At 29.7% G+C, this 25,760-nt stretch overlaps 2 protein-coding genes across 4 annotated transcripts; both read right to left on the bottom strand.

Annotated features, from left to right (window-relative positions):
* Positions 1-18: 18 nt before the first annotated feature.
* On the bottom strand, positions 19-4,731 carry LOC145959876 (uncharacterized). 3 transcript variants are annotated; one of them, XM_083079078.1, is made up of 4 exons: positions 4,387-4,731; positions 2,562-2,785; positions 258-2,295; positions 23-156 (listed from the first exon to the last, which is right to left on the bottom strand). In XM_083079078.1, exons 1-2 carry the CDS (start codon positions 4,490-4,492, stop codon positions 2,709-2,711), a joined length of 183 nt encoding a protein of 60 aa, XP_082935204.1. In that variant the 5' UTR covers positions 4,493-4,731; the 3' UTR covers positions 23-156; positions 258-2,295; positions 2,562-2,708. The 3 variants fall into 3 exon arrangements, with proteins under 3 accessions (XP_082935205.1, XP_082935204.1, XP_082935203.1); XM_083079079.1 differs by lacking the exon at positions 258-2,295 and having other exon boundaries at positions 19-156; XM_083079077.1 differs by lacking the exon at positions 4,387-4,731 and having other exon boundaries at positions 2,562-2,861.
* A 3,875-nt stretch (positions 4,732-8,606) lies between these two features.
* LOC145959881 (uncharacterized) lies at positions 8,607-10,909 on the bottom strand. The gene is made up of 3 exons (XM_083079086.1): positions 10,024-10,909; positions 8,862-8,966; positions 8,607-8,733 (listed from the first exon to the last, which is right to left on the bottom strand). The coding sequence occupies exons 1-3, from the start codon at positions 10,261-10,263 to the stop codon at positions 8,677-8,679; spliced, it is 402 nt and encodes a 133-aa protein (XP_082935212.1). The 5' UTR covers positions 10,264-10,909; the 3' UTR covers positions 8,607-8,676.
* Positions 10,910-25,760: the final 14,851 nt, after the last annotated feature.

The raw sequence follows: 25,760 nt of genomic DNA, 5'->3' as shown, positions 1-25,760 counted from the left end.
ATGTAAGACCATCCAATTATCACCGGGTTGACTACGTTTCACAATAGCAGTTGCCGTTTTAATATGTTTCGGTGGCCATCGACATGTGTTATCAGCCTCTATCCAACTACTAGGTACAACTGACGTCCAATCGTCGACCATAACAACGCGATACATCTATAAGAAAAAAATATTAATGTAATTATACAGGAAATAACGATTCAATTCAATTATTCCAGTCTTTAAAACAACTGTATTTATGCGTATAATCAACTTACAAGATATATTACATTGAATGAAGTAGCAAGATAAAGCACATGGATCCATTAAATGGAAGACCCATTGCTTTTCCTACGTTTTCTAGTTCGACTGATTGTTGATTAGACCATTCGTTCCCTATTACAATTTGTATATTACTGGATTGGCAAGGATAATTCGGAAAGTTTGCTAGACTGAGCAATGTTTTACCAACGAGAATTGGTTTATTATTTTTTTCTCCTATGAAATTAACCCACATTACATTATTATTTTTAAGATAACAATATGAATCAGCCTTTTTTAAAATTGATATCACAAAATTTTGGAGTATTAATTTGTCGTAAGAAAAAAAACATCCCATTATTAATCGTTTATTATTTTTTCGTAATAAAGTAGGCTTCTTTATTAATGTGGTGTTTATTACTGATAATTTATTAGAATTTTCCTCCACAATTCTTCGGTGGAGTTGAGCTAAAGGTTTGTCACCTTTTCTCATCTGCTTTTTTATTTTTTTCAGAAAATTTTCGAAAGAAAATGCGCTAAACGAATCAATAGGTCCAAATTTAAGCACATCAGAAGGAAGATGTATTAAGTTATGAATATTAAAAATTATAGTATCTTCCCCATATAAATCTTTGCATCCATCTACGAAGTAAATCAATAATTCCTTAGCAAATACATTATTGCGAATACAATCTTCGGGATGACTTAAAATACGAAGCGCACAGTTCAAAGCATAAAAATGAATTGCATATGATTGTGGTAAATATTTATCAACTAAGGTTATTCCTAAATATGTATAATAAAAATAAGCGAAATTCTGTTGCTTTCCATCGATCCACCTCGTCTACACCTCTGGGTTTTCTCTGAAATTCTACTGGAATCCATTCTCTTAATGCAATTAAGTCACGCGATAACTCATTCATTTTTGCAGCACTCAACCTTACATTGTAATGTCCATACATCCATAAATTTATCATTTTTTTCATTACACCTTACCGCCCAAACAGGCAAGATGCATGTAGTCTAGAGGAAACTGAGTGACCATTGCTACTTCTGTTCTTAAAAAAGGCGAAAATCCAGTGTGATGATTTTCATCCAAACGCTGTTTAAAAGATTCATCAGTTCGCAGTGGTGCATCTAATTTTAAGAATAGCATTTTATAATTACGATATTCGCCTTCATCAGTGCACTTACTGCACCCATTATAGCCATTATGGCCTTTTGTAGCAGTAACAAATGACCTTGCTGGGCTATCACATATTATAGCATTGATCGAAACTGAATATTTATGATTCATGTACATGAATCCATATTTTCTTAATTGGTTATATTCATTTATAAATATGTCAAAAAATTCAGTAGAGGCAGGCTTTTTGTGTCCATGATACACCCCTATAACGAATGGTTCACCGATTTTAGGAACAATTTCTCCTAATATGGGCCAGCATTGACTCTTGGAACTTTTCGACAATGGTAATCCATCAATATTAATATGGAAGGAGATATTTGTACCACTGAACGGTGTTCCCAATACTCGAAGTTGATCTTTCAAAGAGTTTTCTAATCCATAATGGAAATAAGAACCCCATGGATGTAATGGTACTATATTAGTTTGCACTGGTATAGATAATAATGTTCGAGCATTAAGAGGTAAGTTTAGTCCTTCTTTTAAAATAAATAGCAAATTATTGATTGCTTCTTGAGAAATATCAAAAAGAATAGCCCAATTTGCTAACTTTTCTCGTAATTTTATGTCACATTCATTTTTTTGAATATTGAATTCACATTCTGATATTGCGGATGTTACACTTGATCTAAGTTTGATTAGTTTAGGTTCGAATGATCCAAAGTCGATTGGTTCAGATTCAACAAATCTACTATTGTCATAAATATTTAATATATTACCAGCACTGTTTGATCTATCAAAACTTTCTTTTAAAACTTTTAATCTTCGATTTTTTTGGCTGCGGGACAATTCACTAAATCGTTTTTTCATGTTTTACACAAGTCTCAAATTTAGAGACCAATCCAGATTTCCCAAATTTATTATACAATCTATTGGCAAAATGAAAAAATTAATTTGTGTGAAGTGAATTGACATATTTATCTAAATTATTTATTAATTTTATATTTGTACTTCTTTATAATAAGAATTATTGTGACTGAATAATCTATTAACTTCCTTTATAAAAGCTTATGCAATTGAAACTGTATTTATTTGAACTTTAATATTATTAATAATATTATTATATTTAATATTATTATATAAATTACATAATGTTTTGCTAACCATGGATAGGAAACAATGAATATGTACTAACCTCAAAACTTGCGATTTATTGCAGTCGTGTCTCGTGTCAGAAGAACTTTTCTCTACTGCTGCGTGTCTTTTAATCGTAGTTGTAAAATTTTCTTTCCAATCAATTTATATAATTTTATAGAAAAGTTATAATGCTGCTCAATTTTATTCAGACAATCACCAGTCTTTCGTCCTGCAGGCTACGTCTTGCGGACCATTGTAGAATAGAAGTCTGATCGGTTTTAGCTGCAATGATGTAGCAAGCTCAATTAAAACGAACAGACCTTAGGCTTAATGTCGTTCTTCTAAAATTTTTTATAGATTCTTGCAGCTGAGTTAATTTTTAGTAAATTTTTAACTGAAGTTACTTATTATAAATATATATATATATATATATATATATATATATATATATATATATATACAGGGTGAGCCATTTTAATTAACGCACGCAATTATTTCGGAAACAAAGCATTTTAGAGAAAAATGTTTCAGACAAAAGTTTTATGGTTTCGAGGGGGCCATAAGATGGTATCATTGGTTTGACCTTGAAGAGTTATTTGAAGGTCACATGAAGGTCACCTTCAATTTCTTAAATGGAACCTACTATTTGTCATTGCATATTCTTGTAGCTTATCTCGAGAGCTTTCCAAAACACTATAATTAAGTACCTTTTCGTTAAGTACTTTTTGAGTTATGAGGCTTGAAATAATTTCTTAATTTTACATAAACCGTAAAATATCTTGTAAAATATTCATTTTTCGATTATCTTATCTTAATACTTTTATGTACAAAATAATGAGAGGAATCAATTGGTGTAAAGAAAACACATAGTTGTTTTTAAGAAAAAATATGGAATTGTTAATTGCAAATTATATATTTTTTCTTCAAAACAACTATGTGTTTTCTTTACACCAGTTGATTCCTCTCATTATTTTGTACGTAAAAGTATTAAGGTAAGATAATCGAAAAATGAATATTTTACAAGATATTTTACGGTTTATGTAAAATTAAGAAATTATTTCAAGCCTCATAACTCAAAAAGTACTTAACGAAAAGGTACTTAATTATAGTGTTTTGGAAAGCTCTCGAGATAAGCTACAAGAATATGCAATGACAAATAGTAGGTTCCATTTAAGAAATTGAAGGTGACCTTCATGTGACCTTCAAATAACTCTTCAAGGTCAAACCAATGATACCATCTTATGGCCCCCTCGAAACCATAAAACTTTTATAGGTCTGAAACATTTTTCTCTAAAATGCTTTGTTTCCGAAATAATTGCGTGCGTTAATTAAAATGGCTCACCCTGTATATATATATATATATATATATATATATATATATATATATATATATATGTATATATATTTTTTACCGAGAAAGGAACATAATTATATTTATTCCACCCTTATATATTTATATTAAATAATTATTATTAAATACTTTAATATATCTACTATATATATATATATATATATATATATATATATATATATATATGTATATGGATTACGCATATATTCGATCATGAAAATTTCTGATATCAAAATGACATTTTTCTGATCACTGTATGAATGTTATACAGGATCATATATGAGAACTCATAATGAGCTGCTTATGATTTAGTGTTCAAGAGCTTAGAAAAGTAACATTTTTAGATCTCATTTTGAATTCATTTAATGCAAATCATAAAGAGGTCAAAAATATGAACTCTTTATGAACATATTATGAAAAGTCTGCTGTCTGGGAAGTTATATAATATACATGTATTATATATTATATTATAATACTAATAATAAAATATAATATTAATATTCGAGAATTATTTAGATTGTGTTACGCTTACCTGTGATGATGGATTTTAAATATTGTTCTCTTTTTTTAAATCGATTGATTTCTGTCTCATATTGTGATAACGTTAATATCGCTTTGATTATTTTTCTCGCCTCCATTTCGTCTTTGCAGTTGCAGAGAGCATCAATACACGAAGCAAAAAATGTTTTTAATATTTTTGTGGAGCTTTTTAATAAATGAGTATATTTTTTTATGAAGTGTGCTCGATCAATGCGTATATAACAGCGAGGAATATTATTTCTACATTTATTAGCATAATCGTAGATATTGTAACATCCATCGAATGTTCTCGCTGCCGCATGAAGAAGTGCGAAAGAGTAATCTACACATATCTGGTTAGGTAACGGAATTTTTAGTGATAACCATTCATTGAGCTAATGTTGTACGCTTGTGACCGAGTGATACTCTGTTATCATTTGAGCAATAGGAAACTGTCCCTCTTCGACATTTATAACAATTAAGTATAATAATATATAGGCAGTTCTTTTGTTATCACATATCATTATTTCTTTAAATCGTGCTCCAGTCGCATCAATAAAAATTTCTAAATTGTTCTTATATTTGGAATACAGTTTTTTGTAAATCTGAACTTGCAAATTTACGCAATAATGGATATAAAAAGGGTCTAACCCTATATTTCCAATGCAATTGCTATATTTTGTCATATTTTTCATGATGACAAGTGCTTGTATCGGATTTGAATGTAGATAATTAATGCGAACTTCTTCGTTTTGTGCAACATGTAATACATTACTGGATCTAATTAAGCGACATTTTGGATCCCCAGGTTGCATTAAATCTGCAGCTTGTGTTGTTCGATGAGTGTAAACATTTGTTTTTTCGAAGTCTTTGATCATCTTTTTTCGAGTTTCTCCTCGTAAATATAATGGACCGCATTTTTTAGTTTTTTTGCCTTTATTAAAATTACATAATAATATGACATTTGTGTTACAGTCTCTTAATTCAAATTTTACATTAATGGTGCTACCACACCGACAGTATCCTAATTTAAAAACAAATAATATATAATATATAATAACAAATAATATATAATATATATAAAGTTGCACCCTACCGTAGGCACTCCTACCGGGGGGGTGGGTGCAGGAGGGTGCAACTTTCCACGCGAAGCGAGGGGAACGGGGTGGGTGTGGGAAGGGGGACCGAAGGCCCCCCTTGCACCCCCCCCGCGCGCGCGCGTGTATGTGTGTGTGCCATCGGTATGACAGATATCCTAACTTAAATAGTAGTGAACTTTAATCGTGAATATTTCGGTTCGCGGTGCAGAGCGACGCTTTTTTTTGATAGATTCTTTAATTTTATGCAAAAACGTTATGCAATACTGACATCGCTCGGGCAATGTCGGCTCTGCACACCTTGCGGACTTCGCCCGTATCATATATATATATATATATATATATATATATATATCAAAAAAAATTGAAATGGATTTGGGAATAAAAAGAAATAAAGGACTCAAGATATTTATAATAAAAGTAATAATTATTAAGATTCATCATTAAGAAGAATATAGAAGTATTTCCAAATATATTTACCATTAAGGTATCCTCCATCTATGTTTTGCGGTATGTAATAATTAATATAATTTATTGCACAGGATTGCAACCGTCTTGTTATCCAAAATAACATTGCAAAAAATTCTTGGTAAAAACCTGATCTAAATCTTAAATTCTTTTTGTAACTTACTTTTTTATTTAAATTACGGCCGATTCTCTTGTGTAAACGGTTTTCGATTATTGTATCAAATTCTTGTTTCGAAACAGAAATTTCGAAAGTATCAGTTTCGTCGTCCGTTATTAAACTTTCTGATATATCCTTCGATGACTCTAAACTAGCTGATGACTCTAAATTAGCTGATGACTCTAATGTCGAGTTTATTTCTTTGTTTAAATTTTCTCGGTTAAATAAAATATTCTCAATATTATAAATATTATTACAAGCATATGTATATAAGGAAAATGGGGTAATTGTTTCATTCATTTGTTCTGACATTTCAAGCCAAATTTTGCTATCTTTTGAGCAGATTTGATTATTGTTCACAATATCATTTTTACATTTTTGGAAACAATTTATTAATAGTTTCACATTAACTTTTTGAGGCCTTCCCCTTTTCCTGATCATTTTAACCAGTTTAAATAGAATGAACACTTAATCTCACTTATAAAATCACTTTATATTTTTACTGAACACTCGATCGAAATCACCGAAACTACATGAATTGCTACTACTGATTGCCGAGTACCGACTGTCTCGAATATAAAAACAGTTGAAAATCTATTGTCTCCCTCTTTCTCTTATCGCATCGAGCTGCCGTAACACTATACTTCTGAGATCGCGGCACTTTTAATAGCGTCGTTTTTACTCCCGACTGCTGCCAACCTACGGTTGGCAAAAGACGGAGGGAGTATGCGTTTCACCGAGCTCGGATCGGTACTCACAGCTTTTCTCGATAACAATAACATAGTTCGGTGTCATCTGTTGCACATCAGTTTTTTATTAACCAAGGTTTAAAACATATAATTATTATTCTTTATTCTATTAATAAAAAGCGGAAAAACAATATTATTTCGCCGATACGTTCTCTCATTGGCTGCGAGCGAAACTAAGAAGCAAAAATGATTCACCAATAAGATTCGTTCTAAGCATCCGTATAGGGAAAAATATAGTTGGAGACATCTCGAAGTAGTGGCGGCAATAATAATTGACATAACCCTACATGTCAAATTATTATTGTTGATTAATGATAATAAATTGTGAAAAATTGTAAAGTTATTAAAAAATCAGCATGGATATATCTGAAGCAAGTGTTCCTAAACAGGTAAGCTTTTCTCTCTTTCTATTATTAATAATAATTATATTTACAGCAAAATCATAATAATAATATAATATAACACAAAGTCATAATAATAATATAATATAACATAATCAGAGAAAATAATCTTCTGCATAGCCATATAATTATGATTATATGATATTTCTACAATCATTCTTGGCTACGCAGCAAATATATAAACTTCTATTTCTATTTTTGTTTTTTTTTATTGAGAATTGTATTACGCCGCGTAAAGTACGCAATAAACAGCGGCACTGTCTCTACACAACAAAGCTTAGTTATCATGTCTTTATAAATAATTTTTTTTCAAAGTTTGGAAGACAATTGCAATTCCGTGCAATAAATTATTATTAATAAATAGTTATATACATATATATATATATATATATATATATATAATATTAAATTACACACACACACACACACATACACAAAATTAATAAAAAATATATATAAATAAAAGAAGTTATGTACAAATAAATTAAATGTGTTTAGAGTTTAAATGTTTAACCACACAATTAGTCCCGTAACTAACAGAGATATAAAAAAAATGTAGAAAAAGTTGTTTTATTTAAACGAGCTGATATAATGAGTAAAATAAAAATTTTTTAAATATTTGCGAGCAAAAAATTCAGGACCTGGATATCTTGAGAGCAAATAATTCAAGGAATATTCTGATGCTATAATAATGCGAGCAACTAATTTTTTTAATGCACTTTACTCTTGAGCGCCGCGTTTTGTTATTGGTATTTTCTTAAAAACTGGAGCAAAAAAAATATTTTGGGCAGTAAATAGTAGCAAAAAATTTTAGTTTATTAATTTTTTTCTCTGACTTATGCATATGCTATTTTTTACAATGGCTAGATAGCTTCATATTAAGCTATCTAACCCTTCGTAACTTTTTAATGGTTTGAGCAAAAAAATTATTTTTTACAGCAAAAAATAGCAAAAAATTAGCAAATTAATTCCATATATAATTTATTGTGTTTTGATGATTTGGCTTAAATAGCTTAATATACTTCGCGAATGCGTGATATTCCGATTTTTTGCGTATTTGTCACCATTTATTTCTTAGAATTCATATTTAAATAAATGACATATTACGTTTGAATTTTATAATGTTTCAGTTTTTATTCCCGATTGCTGCCAACCTACGGTTGGCAAAAGACGGAGGGAGTTTCACTGAGCTCGGATCGGTTCTTACGGCTTTTCTCGATAACAATAACATAGTTCGGTATCATCTTTTGCACATCAGTTTTTTATTAACCAAAGATAGTTTTATAATATTGCGCTCGATCTCACCCGCACCGTGGATATTTTTTCGAGAGGAAACGGATTAAGAATAATGTGGGAAACGCTTTCTTCACACTTTTCTTTAATAGAACCATTCATTACGTATTACATGCTATGTATTTAAATTAAAGAGCTTTACAGTTTTTTGTATATACGCTTGGCTGTAATGTCGCTCTTATTGGTGGATATATGCTGAAACGAAAGGAAGGGAGGAAATGTATATAAGAGAGTCTTTAATTAACGTCTTTAATAACGAAGAATCTTTAATCTTAAATTAAATAACTGTTATTGCATTCTTCTGTGTTGAAAACTGCACTTACTGCGATCAATTGGGTGCCGGTGAATTCGTAGATTCTGGTCAGTTTGAGATCCGCAGATAAGGAAGTCTCGGATTGGAAGCCTAAGTCGTGTTTCGTGGTCACGCTCTGCAGCAAAATCGAGAGAAACATAACAATTATATATCTGTTTTTTATAAAAGTGATGAAACGAAGGAGGTAATTATTTGTATTATCAGTTAGAGCTTGTTGAAAGTGACTCTTTTTTTGTAAAAGAAAGAAAAGACTCGTTTCTCCATTAAAATAAAAATAAAAATTAGCTCAAATAATAACAATAATTAAATGATAAAATTAGTAAGTGAGAGCAAAGGTATTGAATAATTAATTGAAACGCAAAAAGGAAGAAAAAAAATTCCTTTTTTTCTTTTGTTTGTTAGCATATTTCAAAATACTCATTAACAGTACGTACATTAAACACGAACTTGTTCCCTCTTTAAGATCTCTCTAAAAGATTGAAAAATCGCCTCCACAAGTCAAATTAATGTTATATAATAATTAATATTATATAAACACAATAATTATTTTATTCAATTATAATATCATTCAGATATAATTTTTTGAAAGGATAAATATTAAGTAAATTTTAATATCAATTTAAAAATAAATTTTAAATAGATAAATTTAATAATTAGAGATTTGGCTCAAATAATCAAAAAATTAAAAAAAAAATGGCATAAAAACCAACGCGCGGTTGGAGCGCAGAGAAGCAACAACACTTCTTTCTTTTCTCAATATTAATTTATTAAAAAACGTTTTTTGTTGTTGTAATATGAGTTTTTTAATAAACTAATATTGAAAAAAGAAAGAAGTGTTGTTGCTTCTCTGAGCTCCAACTGCCGCGCGTTGATTCTTATTTTCTTTTTTAATTTTTTAAATAAATAAATCTATCATTTACGTCCTGGGGATACACATACCTCTTCAAGGATAAAATTAAAGATATCAATTACCTATTAATTTACGAATTACATATTTGGATAAGATAGATTTATGTTTATCATCAAACCATCTAGTCCTCAGAGCTATCGCAGAAGAAACTTAGTTCATACTAATAAATAAATGATCTAGCTGAGCGCCTTCAGAATCTTCTTAGAAGCTTTATTTCTCTGATTATTTCGCTCATTCTTTTGACACTCTGTGCTCACATCACCTTGAAAGGGACTTTTTGGGACGGAAACCACTCGTCATAGACCTCGCCGAGCTTAAAGGTGCTGGTGACACTCCTTTCCGGATTGATGATGGTGACCGTAAACTGATCGTCGTTCATCTGGATTTCCACGGTCAGTGTAGACTTCAAAATGCCCGAGAACTCGGACTTGTCGATGTCCTTGAGAAACTCGTTTATGTTCTCGCACGTTATGTACTGGTATTTGCCGACGACATGCTCCATGATCGATATAAAGTGAGGATTGATCGCGCACACAAGTCAGGAGATCAGAACTAGAATAAGCCGTTGAAGAAAGCGCGCCGGCTTTTATAACGACATCCGTGAATCCGAAGGACGAGGAGGTAGGGAAGAGAGAGAAAGACATTTCGTTAAGGGGTATCTCTCTGCGAGAGAGAGAGAAGGACAGAGAGGGAAGGGGAGAACTGCCGGTCAATCTGCTGATAATTCCGGACAAAGTATATTCGACGGATTATATTATCCGTCGACGGACCCATCGTTCTGTCGTCGTGTTGCTTCTGATGTGCCCTTCGCGCTCGCCGAGGGGCGAAAGGGAGACGTCGCATTTATTTGCGTCCATTTGCGGGGCACTTGTGCGTTAGTTACTTTGCAACTTACATTTTGCCTCGGCTCTCAGAACCGGTAAATTTAATGCACAAGAGAAGCGTATCTCTGTCAATTTCGTTGCACTGTTTAAATCTTACGATCAAGAAATTTTTATGACTAATACTAAAAATATATTTCATTTCTAAAATTTTATATTTTATGCATATACATTAGGGTGTCTCTTATTTTTCGATCTCGGAATTTTTTTGCTCTCACCCCATAAAATCTTTTCAATGTGGATAAAAATAAGCTCTAATTTTTTAAAATTTTTTTTATCATTGTTAACCCGTGCCGACAAGCCATTGATGTTTTTAGAATAGACTGTTTAAGTAAAGATGTTCTTATTAAATGTATTCTTATAATTTAATATTATATTCTTATAATTTCTTATAATTATGACATCAATTAAATATAAAAATAAAAAATATTAATTAAAGTTATTTGTAAAAACTTAAATTTTTTTTAAGTATCCAAATAGACCGATGTACGTAAACTTGATAGGTACGTAAACATTATTAATTCACGAAATTTATCAATGTTGAATTTCTAATGACTGATCAGACTTAATTTATATTTCTCATATTTAGAATGACAAAAAATGTGAAAAAAAAATAATCACAATTTACGCCAAACAATATGTCAAATGGCACGTATAATATGAAAATCGAAATGTAACTTTTAGTGAATTTGTTGCTGCATCAATACAACAACATTATTGTATGACGTTCTATATTGTTGTATGATGTAAATTTAATAATTAATTCAATACATAATAAACACACCACATTAGTGTATTTACTTCATAAATGTAACAAAAAGAATTGTAAAGTTTTCATGATTAATTTGTCTCTGACGTCGTGATAGTTATAAAAATTTATTTGGATGAAGGCACTGTTTCGCAAGTTTTTTGTTTTTGATGTGTTTTTGTTGATCGTGCGCTGACATGTTGAAACTTGTGTTAAATCAGTCAAGCACAAGTTTAGCTCCTTGACGGATGTTGTGCATATAAACGAAGTTAAATATTTTACTAAATTTATTAATATGGCTGTAGTACTTCGACGTGATACTAACATATTTTTAGTTGGTAGTATAAATACTCAAATTCTTGGTTCAATACTACCATCAAATAGACAAGTGCTTTCAGTATTATTTTATAATATAAGATGCGTAAAATTAAATGTACGTGAAAGTGCAAACTTAGCTGTTCGTGAATGTGTCATTTTTTGGGAAAAAGCAAGAATTCCTATCAGGACTCTTCAACACTGCGTGTCTAAATTAATGAACTTGTATGAAAAATGGCGTTCTTTACAAAAAAATTCAAAAAAAATGGAGAAATTTATAGGCAAAAGGAAATAGAATTTACGGAAAATTTGGATAACTTATTTGACATTGCACATTTAGATGCTTTAAATATTATTAAAATTGAAGAAGATAAACAATTTTTAATAAATCAAAGACAGCGAGAAAGGATAGGCTGTCTTGGATCGATTGATAAAAAAGTAACAATGATAGAAGAAAGATCACAAGAACGTAAGAACAAGGAAATAGAAAGAAAAATTCAGTATGAAAAACAGAGAGAGATAGCACTTCAGTCAACAACAGCGTCAATGTCATTATCTGATAAGTTTGATACAAAATCAAATATTTCCGAACAATATTCGAACAATGCAGAGCAATCAGAATCAAATGTTTCCGAACAAGATTTGAACAATGCAGAACAGTCAGAATCTTTATCACCACCTGCAGTTAAAAAAAGGAGAGGTCGCATCAATGTTATTACGCTCGTTGGAAGTTTAGACAGATGTCGATTAAGTGTGAGAGATTCAGTGTATGTCCTGCATGCAGTGGCGGAGGCTTTAGGGCATAATTCAGATGATTTAATAATAAATCGATCTTCAATCCATCGATATCGACAGATTTTAAGAGCTGAGCGTGCTGAAATCATTAAATCTAGATTTCAAGAAATATCACCTAATTATGTTGTTGCTCATTGGGATGGAAAGCTTTTATCATCATTAAATGTTAGAGACTCGCCTGTTGAACGTTTGCCAATAGTTGTAAGTAGTAAAAACATGGAACAACTCTTTGGTGTACCAAAATTAGAAAGATCCACAGGTGAAGAAATAGTAACGGCCGTGTGTAATGTTTTGGAAAATTGGGACTTTTCAGACATTCTCGAAGCTTTATGTTGTGATACTACAGCTTCTAACACAGGACGATTAAATGGAGCAATGATTTTGATAGAACAAAAATTTAAGAAAGATCTACTTTGTCGACATCATATTTATGAACTTATTCTCCGAAGTGTTTTCGAATGTAAACTTCCACAGGTAACATCAAGCCCTGATATTCCACTATTCAAGAAATTTCAGAAAAACTGGAATAAGATTAATAAGACTAACTATGTGTCAGGCATAGAAGACAGTGAGTATTATACTGCTTTGAAAGATGTAAAAGAAGAAATTCTCAATTTTACTCAGTGCAAGTTGCAAAATAAACATTTTAGACATGATTATAATGAATTACTTGAATTGGTAATTATATTTCTTAATGGCGATTCAGAAAGCAATTTAAACATTCATCCTCCTGGTGCAATGCATCAAGCTCGATGGATGAGTCGAGCATTTATTGTTTAAAAATTTATTTATTTCGTAAAGAGTATACGATTTCTTCTGCCGAAAGAAATTCGCTGCGTGATATTTGTATTTTCATCATCCGATTTTATGTGCAAGCATGGTTTCATTGCCCATTACTACACAAAGCTCCATGTCAAGATTTAAATTTTATAAAAAACTTAAAATTCTATGAAAAAATCGACCCAGACACTTCAAAGGCAGCAATAAAAAAATTATGCGGTCACCTTTGGTACTTATCCGAAGAAACAGCAGCTTTAGCGTTTTTTGATGATACTATATCAATTGAAACCAAAAAACTTATGGTAAAATCGCTTCAAAATGAAGGCACTATTAATCCTACAAAGCGTTTCATAATCCTGCCAAAAGATATTGACCATAATTTTACAGGTATGTTTCAGTTTCTCGGTTTTGAATTTATTGTCACATTGAATTCTCACCAATAACTAACTAATCTAACTATTTAAAATATAATTTATGTTTAGCTAATAATTTTATTTTATCTTTTAGAAAAAACTATAGATGTGTTCATTTCACATAATAGTTTAAAATTGTTTTCACGATTCAGAATCAATACAGATTTTTTGAACCAAGATCCAATTACATGGAACACAAATGTTAGTTATCTAAATGGAAAAGAAGTTATAAAATCCTTAAAAGTAATAAATGATATCGCTGAAAGGGCAGTGAAGTTAATTCAAGATTATAATGGACGTGTTGTAAGAAATGCAGAGCAATAGGAATTTCTTCTGCGTTGTGTACAAGAACACAGACGTTTATATCCAAATTGTAACAAGGATACTTTAAAAGAACCCTACTAATTTTAAAAGTTATATTTATGTTTCTGGTTTATTAAAAAATATTTTTTGCTATTTAGATAATTATTTATCATTAATTTATAACCCTACTACCTGTTATATAAATTTATTAGCTATTTTGGCATTTTTGTTTTTTAAAACATAGAGCTCAAATTCTTTTGCCTTATTATTCTATTAAATATCTATTCTATATATTATAAATATATATATTATATATTATATATTATATAATAATTATTTGGGGTTGTAAAACATTATTTGCCTACAGAAATTAAAAAATTCAATTTTGATGTTTTTTTTAATTACGTTCTTTTTTATCAGACTTAAAGCCTTTGTCGGCACGGGAAGTAATTAATCTAGAAGGCTGAAATTTTTTGTGTGTGATTCTTATACCAATTGTAAACTTTTTAGAGGGTGAGACCGAAAAAAATCAATTTTTTTTTTATCATGTAGAAATAAGGGACACCCTAATATACACATATATATATATATATATATATATATATAAAATTTTAAAAATTATATACAGAAAAATGTATAGAAAATATAAAGTGTATAAATATATTTTAGAAATACGTAATTTTCTCTTACAATATTTTAGATATTTTAAATAAATTGTTTTAGTTAAACAATCATGCTTTACTATAATTTGTATTTTTATAAAAAAAATATATATATACATATATTTTTATAGATGTTATATAATTCACTCAATTCTATTATTGTATACATACCATATATGAAAATATAAATGATAGTAAAGCACTTATTTAAATATTAAATAAAATAAAATAAATTATATAAAAATACAAATGATAGTAAAGCACTTATTTAAATATTAAATTAAATAAAATAAATTATATAAAAATACAATTGATAGTAAAGCAATTATTTAAATATTAAATTAATTATTATTTAATTTAAATTATTTAATAAATTATTTAATTTAATATTTATTATTTAATTTAAATATTAAATTTATCATGGTATCTAGAAGAACGGCAACTTCACCGATGATTTTGACCTTGATATATGTGGTCAAGGTCATGATCCTGAGTAACCTCCAAAAAGTTTTAGTTGGCGATCATTGTTTAAGAAGTTATTAACAATTTAATTCTGTAGTAAAAACATAGTAAAAACATGCATTAAATGCGCAATGTATTCAGTACATACCTATAAATTAGGTAACATTCTCTCTCTCGATGTCGCAGATATAATGTATACCGTTTTGTATGGTTCTACATAACTTTGTAACATATGTCACCGACTTTCGTAAGTTTAGAAAAAAATGAATTAGAAGCTACAATTATATGATTTATTATAAGTTTAAATAATCTGTGGCTGTTATAGGATACATTGTTACTATTGTTTGAAAAAATGATTCGATTCTATTCCTGTATTCATATTCTCGTTTAAATAAAAATTCAGCGATGTAAGCACTGTAATGTTTTTGTCTAATTCCATATTTCGGAATTGCAGCACGTAAATCTCGCCATACGTGTTCAATATTTTGCGTATGAGCACCTGATTCCGGATCTACAAAATTCATGTTGTGGTTTACAGTGCAATGAACAAATCCTGCTTTTCTTAAACAATTGTAAGATTTCCAACAATCATCAGAATAGATGATGGAATATGACGCGATTCATCGTTTTATGACTGCCAATAAAGTTTTCGAATTTCTTGCTGCAACCGGTTCGATGAATATTCTTTTTGTTTGTCTTATGTTTGTCTTTTGTTTGTCTTTTGTTTGTTTATCGATGCCACCGAACACCCATTGACCCGTAACTGCTCGACCTTTCTGATATTTTTTTTTTCCAATTTTTGCTTCGTCAATTTCATCTATGTGATCTGAACTACCAATTTGCAAATTTTGTCGCGACACCCAAAACTCAAAAACCTATAAAAAATAATTTAAAAATAAAAAATTGAACAATAATAACGTAGATAATTTACCTTTCGACAATAAAAGGAAGATCAATCAATCGCTGTTTGTATGCTAATCGAAAGTTCACTCATTAAACATTTTATATGTGGTGGCGGATGATAAACAAAATGGTAAAACTAGACAATTGCGGCCTATACGCCGATGATCTTGACCTTGACATATGTTGTCAAGGACATCCCGAGTAATTTCATGTATATATATAATAGGCGGACTCGAATAGTTTAGCCCCTACCTCCATCTCAAAGTTTCAAAAGATTGGCTGCGTTCAGCAGGAAAAGCTGCTTTGCAACTGTTGTAAAATTCGTGAATCTGATTGGTGTATGCTCTTAGATTCAGTCAAAATTAAGAGCATACATCAATCAGGCTCACGAATTTTATAACAGTTGCAAAGCAGCTTTTTCTGCTGAACGCAGCCATTTCGCTGAATATCTTCGAAAATATCGATTTTGGACAAAAAAGTTATTAACAAAAAATGAGGTTATTAAAAAGCTTGGTAATTCTATACAATTCCAACCTCTGCCCCGATGACTTTTATCTTCATATATGTTGTTAAGGGCATCATTCTAAGTAACTTTTGCTTATAAAATAATTGGAGGTCGCTGCTTATTAAAAAGTTGTTAACAAATGAAATTAATGATATAAATGATGTGAAACGAGGTGTATATTTGCAAAATTTCACATAGGTTTGCGACTTTCCACATGAAGCAAGGTCCCCCTTGTCTACCGGCGTGGTGGTTGTGGGAAGGGGGCCAAAGGCCCCTCTTGCACCCCCCGCGCGCGCGCGGCAATCTCGAGATCCCGTCGCGAAACAACAACGAAAAAACCTGGCACCCAATGTCGAGCGATAATCTCGCAACGTTTACGTACCCACCGATTCTTTGTTTGATATCCAAAAACAAGCAAAAACAGTCGGATTCTCACTCAAAAATAAAATCACGCGATTCCACGTAACGCGAAAGGATTGGTTCTCCGAAATCACCTGTTTTCGCAGAACAGCGAAAACAGGGAAGAAAGCCTCTCCCGTGAACCCAGACGACCGAAAGATCGCACTCGAGTAAGACATTCGTTATTAGTCAATTCGGTTCTCGTTTTAAACGGACTCAGTAAAATACGCGAGCATTTCTGTGAGCATTTCAATACTTCGCATCACAACGCGATTTTCTGTCTTATCATTGGCGAGTCTCGTTCGCTTATCGTGCAGCTTGCAAGTTTCGTGTGCATCCGCGAAAGCCCGAGACCCTCTCGCGAAATCAAGGCGCTTCGCCCTCCGCAACCAGCTCTCTCTCGCGCTCTCACGCATCAGCTGAGCGGCTCGGTGCGACTATCGCTCTTTCTCTACCATAGTGCGCTCTCGCTCGCTCCCGGTGCTCACGTACGGAGCCGTCGGACCAAGAAACTCTCTTCGCGTTTCTCTGTGCTGAACAATTATGTAAGTAAATTCGGGTGTACAACAGTTCGTTGAGTGAAATAAACATTAAATTTTATGTGTGCAAACCATTCTACGACCATTGACTTCTATTCCTTGATTGATCATTGCTCCTCTTTCCGTATATCCCTTGTTTCGACGTGTCTTTCGACGCGTGTCCCGGCATTCTAAATTTCGAGCGTTATTTAACGTTCTCGAAACAGTATATATATTTATAATTTATAATTTTCTGTATGACATATCCTAATATGTATACATTCACAATTTGGATATATGTATATTTTACTTCTTTGTATTTTAAATGACAAAAAAAATTATAAATGTAAAATTACAAATATAATTATATTTCGGACAGCAAATTATAATCGTTTAAAGCGGTCTTTAATCAAAATAGATTTTTATATATCAAGTTAATATAAAATTAGATTATCGAAATGTTGTATAAAATAAAACCAAACCCACATAAAATAATTGAATTATTTTGAAAAACTATATACGGAAAATTGTAGAAGTGGGAGGAGAAATGCTTTAAAATTGAGGAATGTATTTTACTTAATAATCAACATTTCATTCATTTTGATTCAATGGCATATTGCTTTACATTATAATAAATAATCGATTTATAATCAACACTTTATAAATCTATCGATTAGCAATTGTATATTATCACGACGATGAATAACATCTTTCAATCTCTCTAAGATCAATTAATTTAGAATTAATTATATGAAAGAACACAAATCTTTTCAGTTGCATCAAACAAACCATTGAAACTAATATATTAATTTACGCACAAATTAGTGCCGAATAGGAAATATAATTATATCAAATAATACGATATTCTTAGGCAAGACCCTTTTCTTTATAAGAGTTCTTGAAAAAAGATAATTTTTTATAAAATATATATATATATATACAGGGTGTTTCATTTTAATCCGACCAGTCGAATATCTCGAAAACCAAGCCCGGGAGAGAAAAATATTTCAGACAAAAGTTGTTTGGTTTCGAGGGGGCCATAAGATGGTATCATTGGTTTGACCTTGAAGAGTCATTTGAAGGTCACGTGAAGGTCACTTCAATTTTTTTAAATGGAACACCCTATATATTTTTGCACACTCTTGTAGCTTATCTCGAGAGCTTTTCAAAACACTATCATTAAGTACCTTTTCGTTAAGTACTTTTTGAGTTATGAGGGTTGAAATAATTTCTTAATTTTACATAAACCGTAAAATATCTTGTAAAATATTCACTTTTCGATTATCTTACCTTAATACTTTTATGTACAAAATAATGAGAGGAATCAATTGGTGTAAAAAAAACACATAGTTGTTTTTAAGAAAAAATATGGAATTGTTAATTGCAAATTACATATTTTTTCTTCAAAACAACTATGTGTTTTCTTTACACCAATTGATTCCTCTCATTATTTTGTACGTAAAAGTATTAAGGTAAGATAATCGAAAAATGAATATTTTACTAGATATTTTACGGTTTATGTAGAATTAAGAAATTATTTCAAGCCTCATAACTCAAAAAGTACTTAACGAAAAGGTACTTAATTATAGTGTTTTGGAAAGCTCTCGATGTCAGCTACAAGAATGTGCAAAAATATATAGGGTATTCCATTTAAGAAATTTAAGGTGACCTTTATGTGACCTTCAAATGACTGTACAAGGTCAAATCATTGTCACCATCTTATGGCCCCCTCGAAACCAAACAACTTTTGTCTGAAATATTTTTCTCTCCCAGGCTTGGTTTTCGAGATATTCGACTGGTCGGATTAAAATGAAACACCCTGTATATATATTTTATATATATATATATATATATATATATATATTTTTATATATTATATATATATATTTTTTTTTTTTATTTTATTTTATATATTTTATATACAGGGTGAGCCATTTTAATTAACGTACGCAATTATTTCGGAAACAAAGCATTTTAGAGAAAAATGTTTCAGACAAAAGTTGTTTGGTTTCGAGGGGGCCATAAGATGGTATCATTGGTTTGACCTTGAAGAGTTATTTGAAGGTCACATGAAGGTCACCTTCAATTTCTTAAATGGAACCTACTATTTGTCATTGCATATTCTTGTAGCTTATCTCGAGAGCTTTCCAAAACACTATAATTAAGTACTTTTTTGTTAAGTACTTTTTGAGTTATGAGGCTTGAAATAATTTCTTAATTTTATATAAACCGTAAAATATCTTGTAAAATATTTATTTTTCGATTATCTTACCTTAATACTTTTATGTAGAAAATAATGAGAGGAATCAATTGGTGTAAAGAAAACACATAGTTGTTTTTAAGAAAAAATATGGAATTGTTAATTGCAAATTACATATTTTTTCTTCAAAACAACTATGTGTTTTTTTTACACCAGTTGATTCCTCTCATTATTTTGTACGTAAAAGTATTAAGGTAAGATAATCGAAAAATGAATATTTTACAAGATATTTTACGGTTTATGTAAAATTAAGAAATTATTTCAAGCCTCATAACTCAAAAAGTACTTAACGAAAAGGTACTTAATTATAGTGTTTTGGAAAGCTATCGAGATAAGCTACAAGAATATGCAATGACAAATAGTAGGTTCCATTTAAGAAATTGAAGGTGACCTTCATGTGACCTTCAAATAACTCTTCAAGGTCAAACCAATGATACCATCTTATGGTCCCCTCGAAACCAAACAACTTTTGTCTGAAACATTTTTCTCTAAAATGCTTTGTTTCCGAAATAATTGCGTACGTTAATTAAAATGGCTCACCCTGTATATAAAATATATAAAATAAAATAAAAAAATATATATATAAAATAAATATATTAATAAATAAATGTAAAAGTATCAATAAATGTGTAATATATGTATATGTAAAAGTGAAGAAAAGTTGCACCGTAACAAACAACGAGGAATGGGTATGTATTGATGCTGCATGTGTATATGTATACATACATATATATATATATATATATATATATATATATATATATAAACAATATTTCAATTACAGAAAAGAAAATAAAAGAAAATAAAATTTTATTTATTGCTCATAGAATATATTGATTCATTGACTAATATATTATTTATAAGATTTATAATTGATTATTATCTTCATTAATTACTTCCTACTAAAATTAATATAAAAATACTTATACATAAAAAATTGCTTACCAATATGTTATGTAATGGATCCAGTGGATGCGTAAGACGACATATCCCTCTGGCGATATTCGAGAGATGTGGTAGCCCCGATTTTCTATAAAAATATTTTATCGATTGACCATTTGCTGTATAACTGAAAATATTAAAAAAATAATTATTTGTACATGTATATATACATCAGATAGGTTGAAAAGTTCTGGAGCTAAAATTGTTACTAACTATATTGGTCCCGATAGGATTGCCATTACAGAACTAGACTTATATCTCAGACAACAATATAAACCAAGTCTTCTAGCTACGCTGTGATATATAAGAGACAATAGACATCCTTGGTAATATACTAAAATCTATATTATCAAATTTTATTAGAGAAAAATTATATTGAAAATTTATAAGATATAAAACACATAGTTTGCACAGTACATAACAGTTATAATTTAATATAATAAAAAATAACTTACATATTTTATAAATTTTTCTTCGACATCTAATGTTACCAATAATTGATATACACTTAATCAGAAAATATAATTTCTTTAAGAACACGTATAATCGATTCCCAGAAATTCCAGAAGTTACCGTTGATATTGTTATCTGTCCATAAAGTAAATTGCTCAGAAGATGTCAAGAATATTGAATGAAGAATATTGAAATTTAAGGTAGAATAATACTTCTTGCGCAATATCATTTAACCATGTATCAATGATTAAGTAAGATATATTTGGTTGAAAATATTGTGCGATAATAGTAATTTGCTTTTCTAAAAGCAGCTTTTCCTTTGGCATGTATATAAATTTGGTTTGCTAGTATACTAACCGATACTGCTTTAACCAATGATAAATTTGGCCGAAATAGTATTTAACTGTCGAATTAGAATCGTGCCTGAAAAAAAATTTACATATTAATTGTACTTATTAATTGTAATATTTACATTAATTTATAATGTTAGCGGCAATTTGGTTTATTAAATTTTACCATGACAATTGTGCAGAAATAATTCTATTTATATCATCTAAGACAAAACGATAAATTATAGAATGTTCAGCTGTGGAACGCAGAAGTCTATTCAATTTCATTTCTTTGATATCCGATAAATTATTATAAAACATTAGTGACACATAATGCCGTAGTTTTTCGATACATTTTACACCTGCTTCTAAATGGTTAAAAATTTTCTCCCGTTTTTTTTTATTATATATTCTTTTCGACAAGGAAAATCTAAAATGAAAAGAATATTTTTCAAAAATATGTTAAACAACAAACATCAGCAATAAATGATAGACAATATTTATTTTTCAAAATAAAAACATTACATTTTTTAATTATATATATATATATATATATATATATATATATATATATATATATACAGGGTGTCTTATTTTAATTGTGCATCTCGATTAATATCGCAGAAAGTGGTCGAATGAAAAAATATTTTAGACAAAAGTTGTAGGGTTCGGAGAGGGAGAGATCTGATGGTGACATTGGTTTGACCTTGAGTGAACGTAACAAAGTCATATAGAATTGAACTTTGTTTTATTAAATGAAACTCCATATTTTTTATTATATATTCTTGCAGCTTATTTCGCGAGAGCAGCTTATTTCGCTCTTTCTAAAACAATATAATAAAATATTTTTTGTTAAGTACTTTTATGAGGCTTGAAAGAATTTCTTAATTTTATATAAACTATAAAATATCTCGTAAAATATTTATTTTTCGATTATCTCACTTCAATACTTTTATACACAAAATAATGTGAGGAATCAATTGGTGTAAAAAAAACATAATTGTTTTTAAGAAAAAATATGTAATTTGAAATTAACTATTACAGACCCTTTTTTAAAACAGTTATGTTTTCTTTGCATTAATTGATTCCTCTCATTATTTTGTGCATAAAAGTATTGAGATAAAATAATCGAGAAATGAATATTTTACGAGATATATTTTATGGTTAAAATTAAGAAATTATTTCAATCCTCATAACTCGAAAAGTACTTGACAAAAAATATTTTATAGTATTTTGGAAAGTTCTCGAGATGAGCTATAAGAAAATGAAATGAAAAATAGAGAGTACAAGGTCATTTAGCGTTTTCTGGCCTCCGCAGGATTTTCAAGAAACAAAATTGAACTCCATATGATCTTGGCACGTTCACTCAAGGTCAAATCAATGTCACTATCAAATGTCCCCTTCTGTCCTACACTTTTGGTTAAAATATTAATAATATTTAATTTAATAATTTTCGAATACTATATATATGTATATAACATATACTCGTACACACACACACACACACACACACACACACACACACACACACACACACACACACACACACACACACACACACACACACATGTACGAGTATGTTATATATATGAATGTTTGTATGTGTTTGTGAGTATATGTGTGCGTGCGTGGGTGAGTGTGTGTGTTTGTGTGTGTATGTAAAATTAGCGAGCGCAAATCACTGCGTCCACGCAGGTACTTTGCAAGACGAAGTGAAGTTCACTGTGCATCTAACCTTGACTCGCTAACAATAAGAGTAAATTTTATTTTGCCTTACAAAGTACATGCGTGAATACAGTGGGTTCTGCCCTCTCTCTCCTTTACGGTGAAACTCCACTTCAGGAAGATATAAAATTCAAACTTATTTCTGATTTAAAGCTAAAATTCGGTTTGAATTACATTATATAACCATTGTATGACGTAAAATTGTGTTCTAATCATTAAACACTTTTTGATGATAACTTAATAAACAACTAGCGCGGGCAAAAATCTTTATGAAATTACTCAGAGTATTGACCATGACAATATATGTGAAAATTACTGAAATCGGAAATGGCTGTCTATATCTGCATAATTATCAGATTGTAATATCGAAATGCATCTACTGCAATAAAATCTCGCATAATTTAATTTAATTTAATTTTATATCATGTTTGAATGAAAAATCAAGTGGAAAATAATTGTATAGAGATATTTAGGTCTACGCATGCCCTTAAAAATAAAAATAAAATCTGATAAAATATTTTAGAATAAAATAGTATTTAATTTTTACAATCTACAAATAGATAAACTTGATTGCATATGATTAGGTCTTATAACATTGTAAATACCATAAAGTTTGAACAGAAAATTTCAAGAATAAAATACCTGTAATATTATGAGTTCCAGATATTCCATTATACTATATGTATAATTTCCAATTAGAATATTATATAAGTAAATATTGAAATATAAAAAAAAACGCTTGAAACAAATGAATGTAAAAAAGAAACATCTTTATGAATATTAATATAGGTGAACATTAAGTAATCACGTTATTACAAATTTTAATATTAAAATATGAAAAATCGTGACAGCACTTTTATTTAATTTCGTTTCATATGTGTTTTATGTTATAAAATAGAGTTCTTCTTAATTACATAATAAGATAATTTTAAAATATTTAAAAAATTACTAAACACATAAATAGACTATATTTTTAAACATATATTTTTAATAATTTAAAATAATCCAAGTCAAAATACATTTTTAACGTGCTATAACTGAAGACAATAATAAAAAAAGAAAATATGTTTACAACTTAATAATAAAATCTATGCAAGAAAAGGATGAAATTATAATCTACGATAACAATGAGTCATATATTTCGAATGATAGTAAACTATCTTTATCAATAGAACAACTTGGAAATGATTAACAAAATTTATTGTGATTCGTTGAGCCACTAGACGTATTAAAATTTTGGCTTTACCAAATTTTGATCCTTTACTACGATCGTTATTAAATTGTAATATCAAAAGCTCAATATACAATGAAGCAACAAACGCAATATAAATTAATAAGATAACAATGTAATAACTTTAACTTTATTTTTTCACTATTATTTTCATGAAAGTTCGTTGAGCGATGAAAATCGACCAAATATGAAATAAATATAAAAAATTTAATTAAAAAATATTAAAAATCATACCTCTGAAAACATTTCTTTTCCCAAAATTTGGTGCTAAATGTTGTATGCTGTAATCTCTTACACGTGGATTTAAGATTCATAATATCCTCCACACTAATGTTCTTATATTCCAATATTGTAGCAATTATTTCATCTGGCAAATGTGTTACTGTAGTCATCGTAAAAAATTCAACGGTTTATAAAATAGCTCGCAACCGATATTATTTATTTTCGCACTATTAATTTCGTTTATATACTTATATAATTAATCACGAATGTGTGCGCACAAATTTTACTCCTACTTGTAACACTGCATCTATCACATGCACTTCGTTTGACGTTGCACGTAGTTCAAACTAAAGATGCACTTTCTTTAGAAATGATTCACAGCATTTGGTTTACCAATCAGAACAAAAGGGACACCTCCGTTTTGATTGGTCAAAAAAGTCGGACCATAGCAGCAAGTACGTGTGACAAATTCTTTGGAGAGTATTTCTGAACAATTTTTTTTCACTTCTTGAGATGTATAGTTTTATGGTCTTATTCCAATGTTATTTCAATGGAATTTTTTGCCTTTAATAAATATTTAATATTAATATTTTATATGATAATAGTAAAAGTAATAAATATTTTAAAAACACTTATTTAATCTAATTAATTTTTAAATAGATATCATACGATGTATGGATATCACACACATTCATGATAATAATAATATTAATATGTTAAATGTTTATTATGTTTACCGCATTCTTCAATCGAACACATGATCGCGTTCGATAGCGCCAGTAGTACCTTAACCTACCGCAACCTACCATGACAAAAAACTGCTTGCAGTCGCCGAATAATTATCGTCGCATTGTCGCGTCGTCGCGTTGTGTAGTAACGTGTCCGCGCGTGTTTCTTTCATCGAGTGATTTTTAATCGCCAACAGTTATTATTCGACAGTGATTAATAGTGATTAGTGATAGAGTCATTAGTAAATTTCTCGTCTCATCGAGTGAGTAAATAAACGTGATTACGTTAAAGTTTATAAAAGAATACAGTTCATGAAAGAAGAAAAACTTTCAGTTAATAATTTAGTGTGGATTTCTTGTCTTTTGCAACGTGATATCTACGTTAAATTTGAGAACGTACGATCTATAAATTCATTTCTCCTTCA

Source organism: Camponotus vicinus, unplaced genomic scaffold (genome assembly GCF_025532165.1).
Source record: "Camponotus vicinus isolate PSW18456_S1 unplaced genomic scaffold, iyCamVici1.0 SCAF_1, whole genome shotgun sequence".
Classification (NCBI taxonomy): domain Eukaryota; kingdom Metazoa; phylum Arthropoda; class Insecta; order Hymenoptera; family Formicidae; genus Camponotus; species Camponotus vicinus.
Note: the sequence above shows the minus strand (reverse complement) of the source record. Positions and strands in the feature narration are given on the sequence as shown.

What these genes read in the sequence shown, in the direction of transcription:
- LOC145959876 (XM_083079077.1), bottom strand. Translation starts at nt 2,236, where the DNA reads ATGAAAAAACGATTTAGTGAATTGTCCCGCAGCCAAAAAAATCGAAGA.
- LOC145959881 (XM_083079086.1), bottom strand. Translation starts at nt 10,263, where the DNA reads ATGGAGCATGTCGTCGGCAAATACCAGTACATAACGTGCGAGAACATA. An exon ending in CCCAAAAAGTCCCTTTCAAG is followed by an intron (nt 8,967 to 10,023) that starts GTGATGTGAGCA and finishes ATTTTGCTGCAG; the next exon opens with AGCGTGACCACGAAACACGA. An exon ending in CCGGCACCCAATTGATCGCA is followed by an intron (nt 8,734 to 8,861) that starts GTAAGTGCAGTT and finishes CTTTCGTTTCAG; the next exon opens with CATATATCCACCAATAAGAG.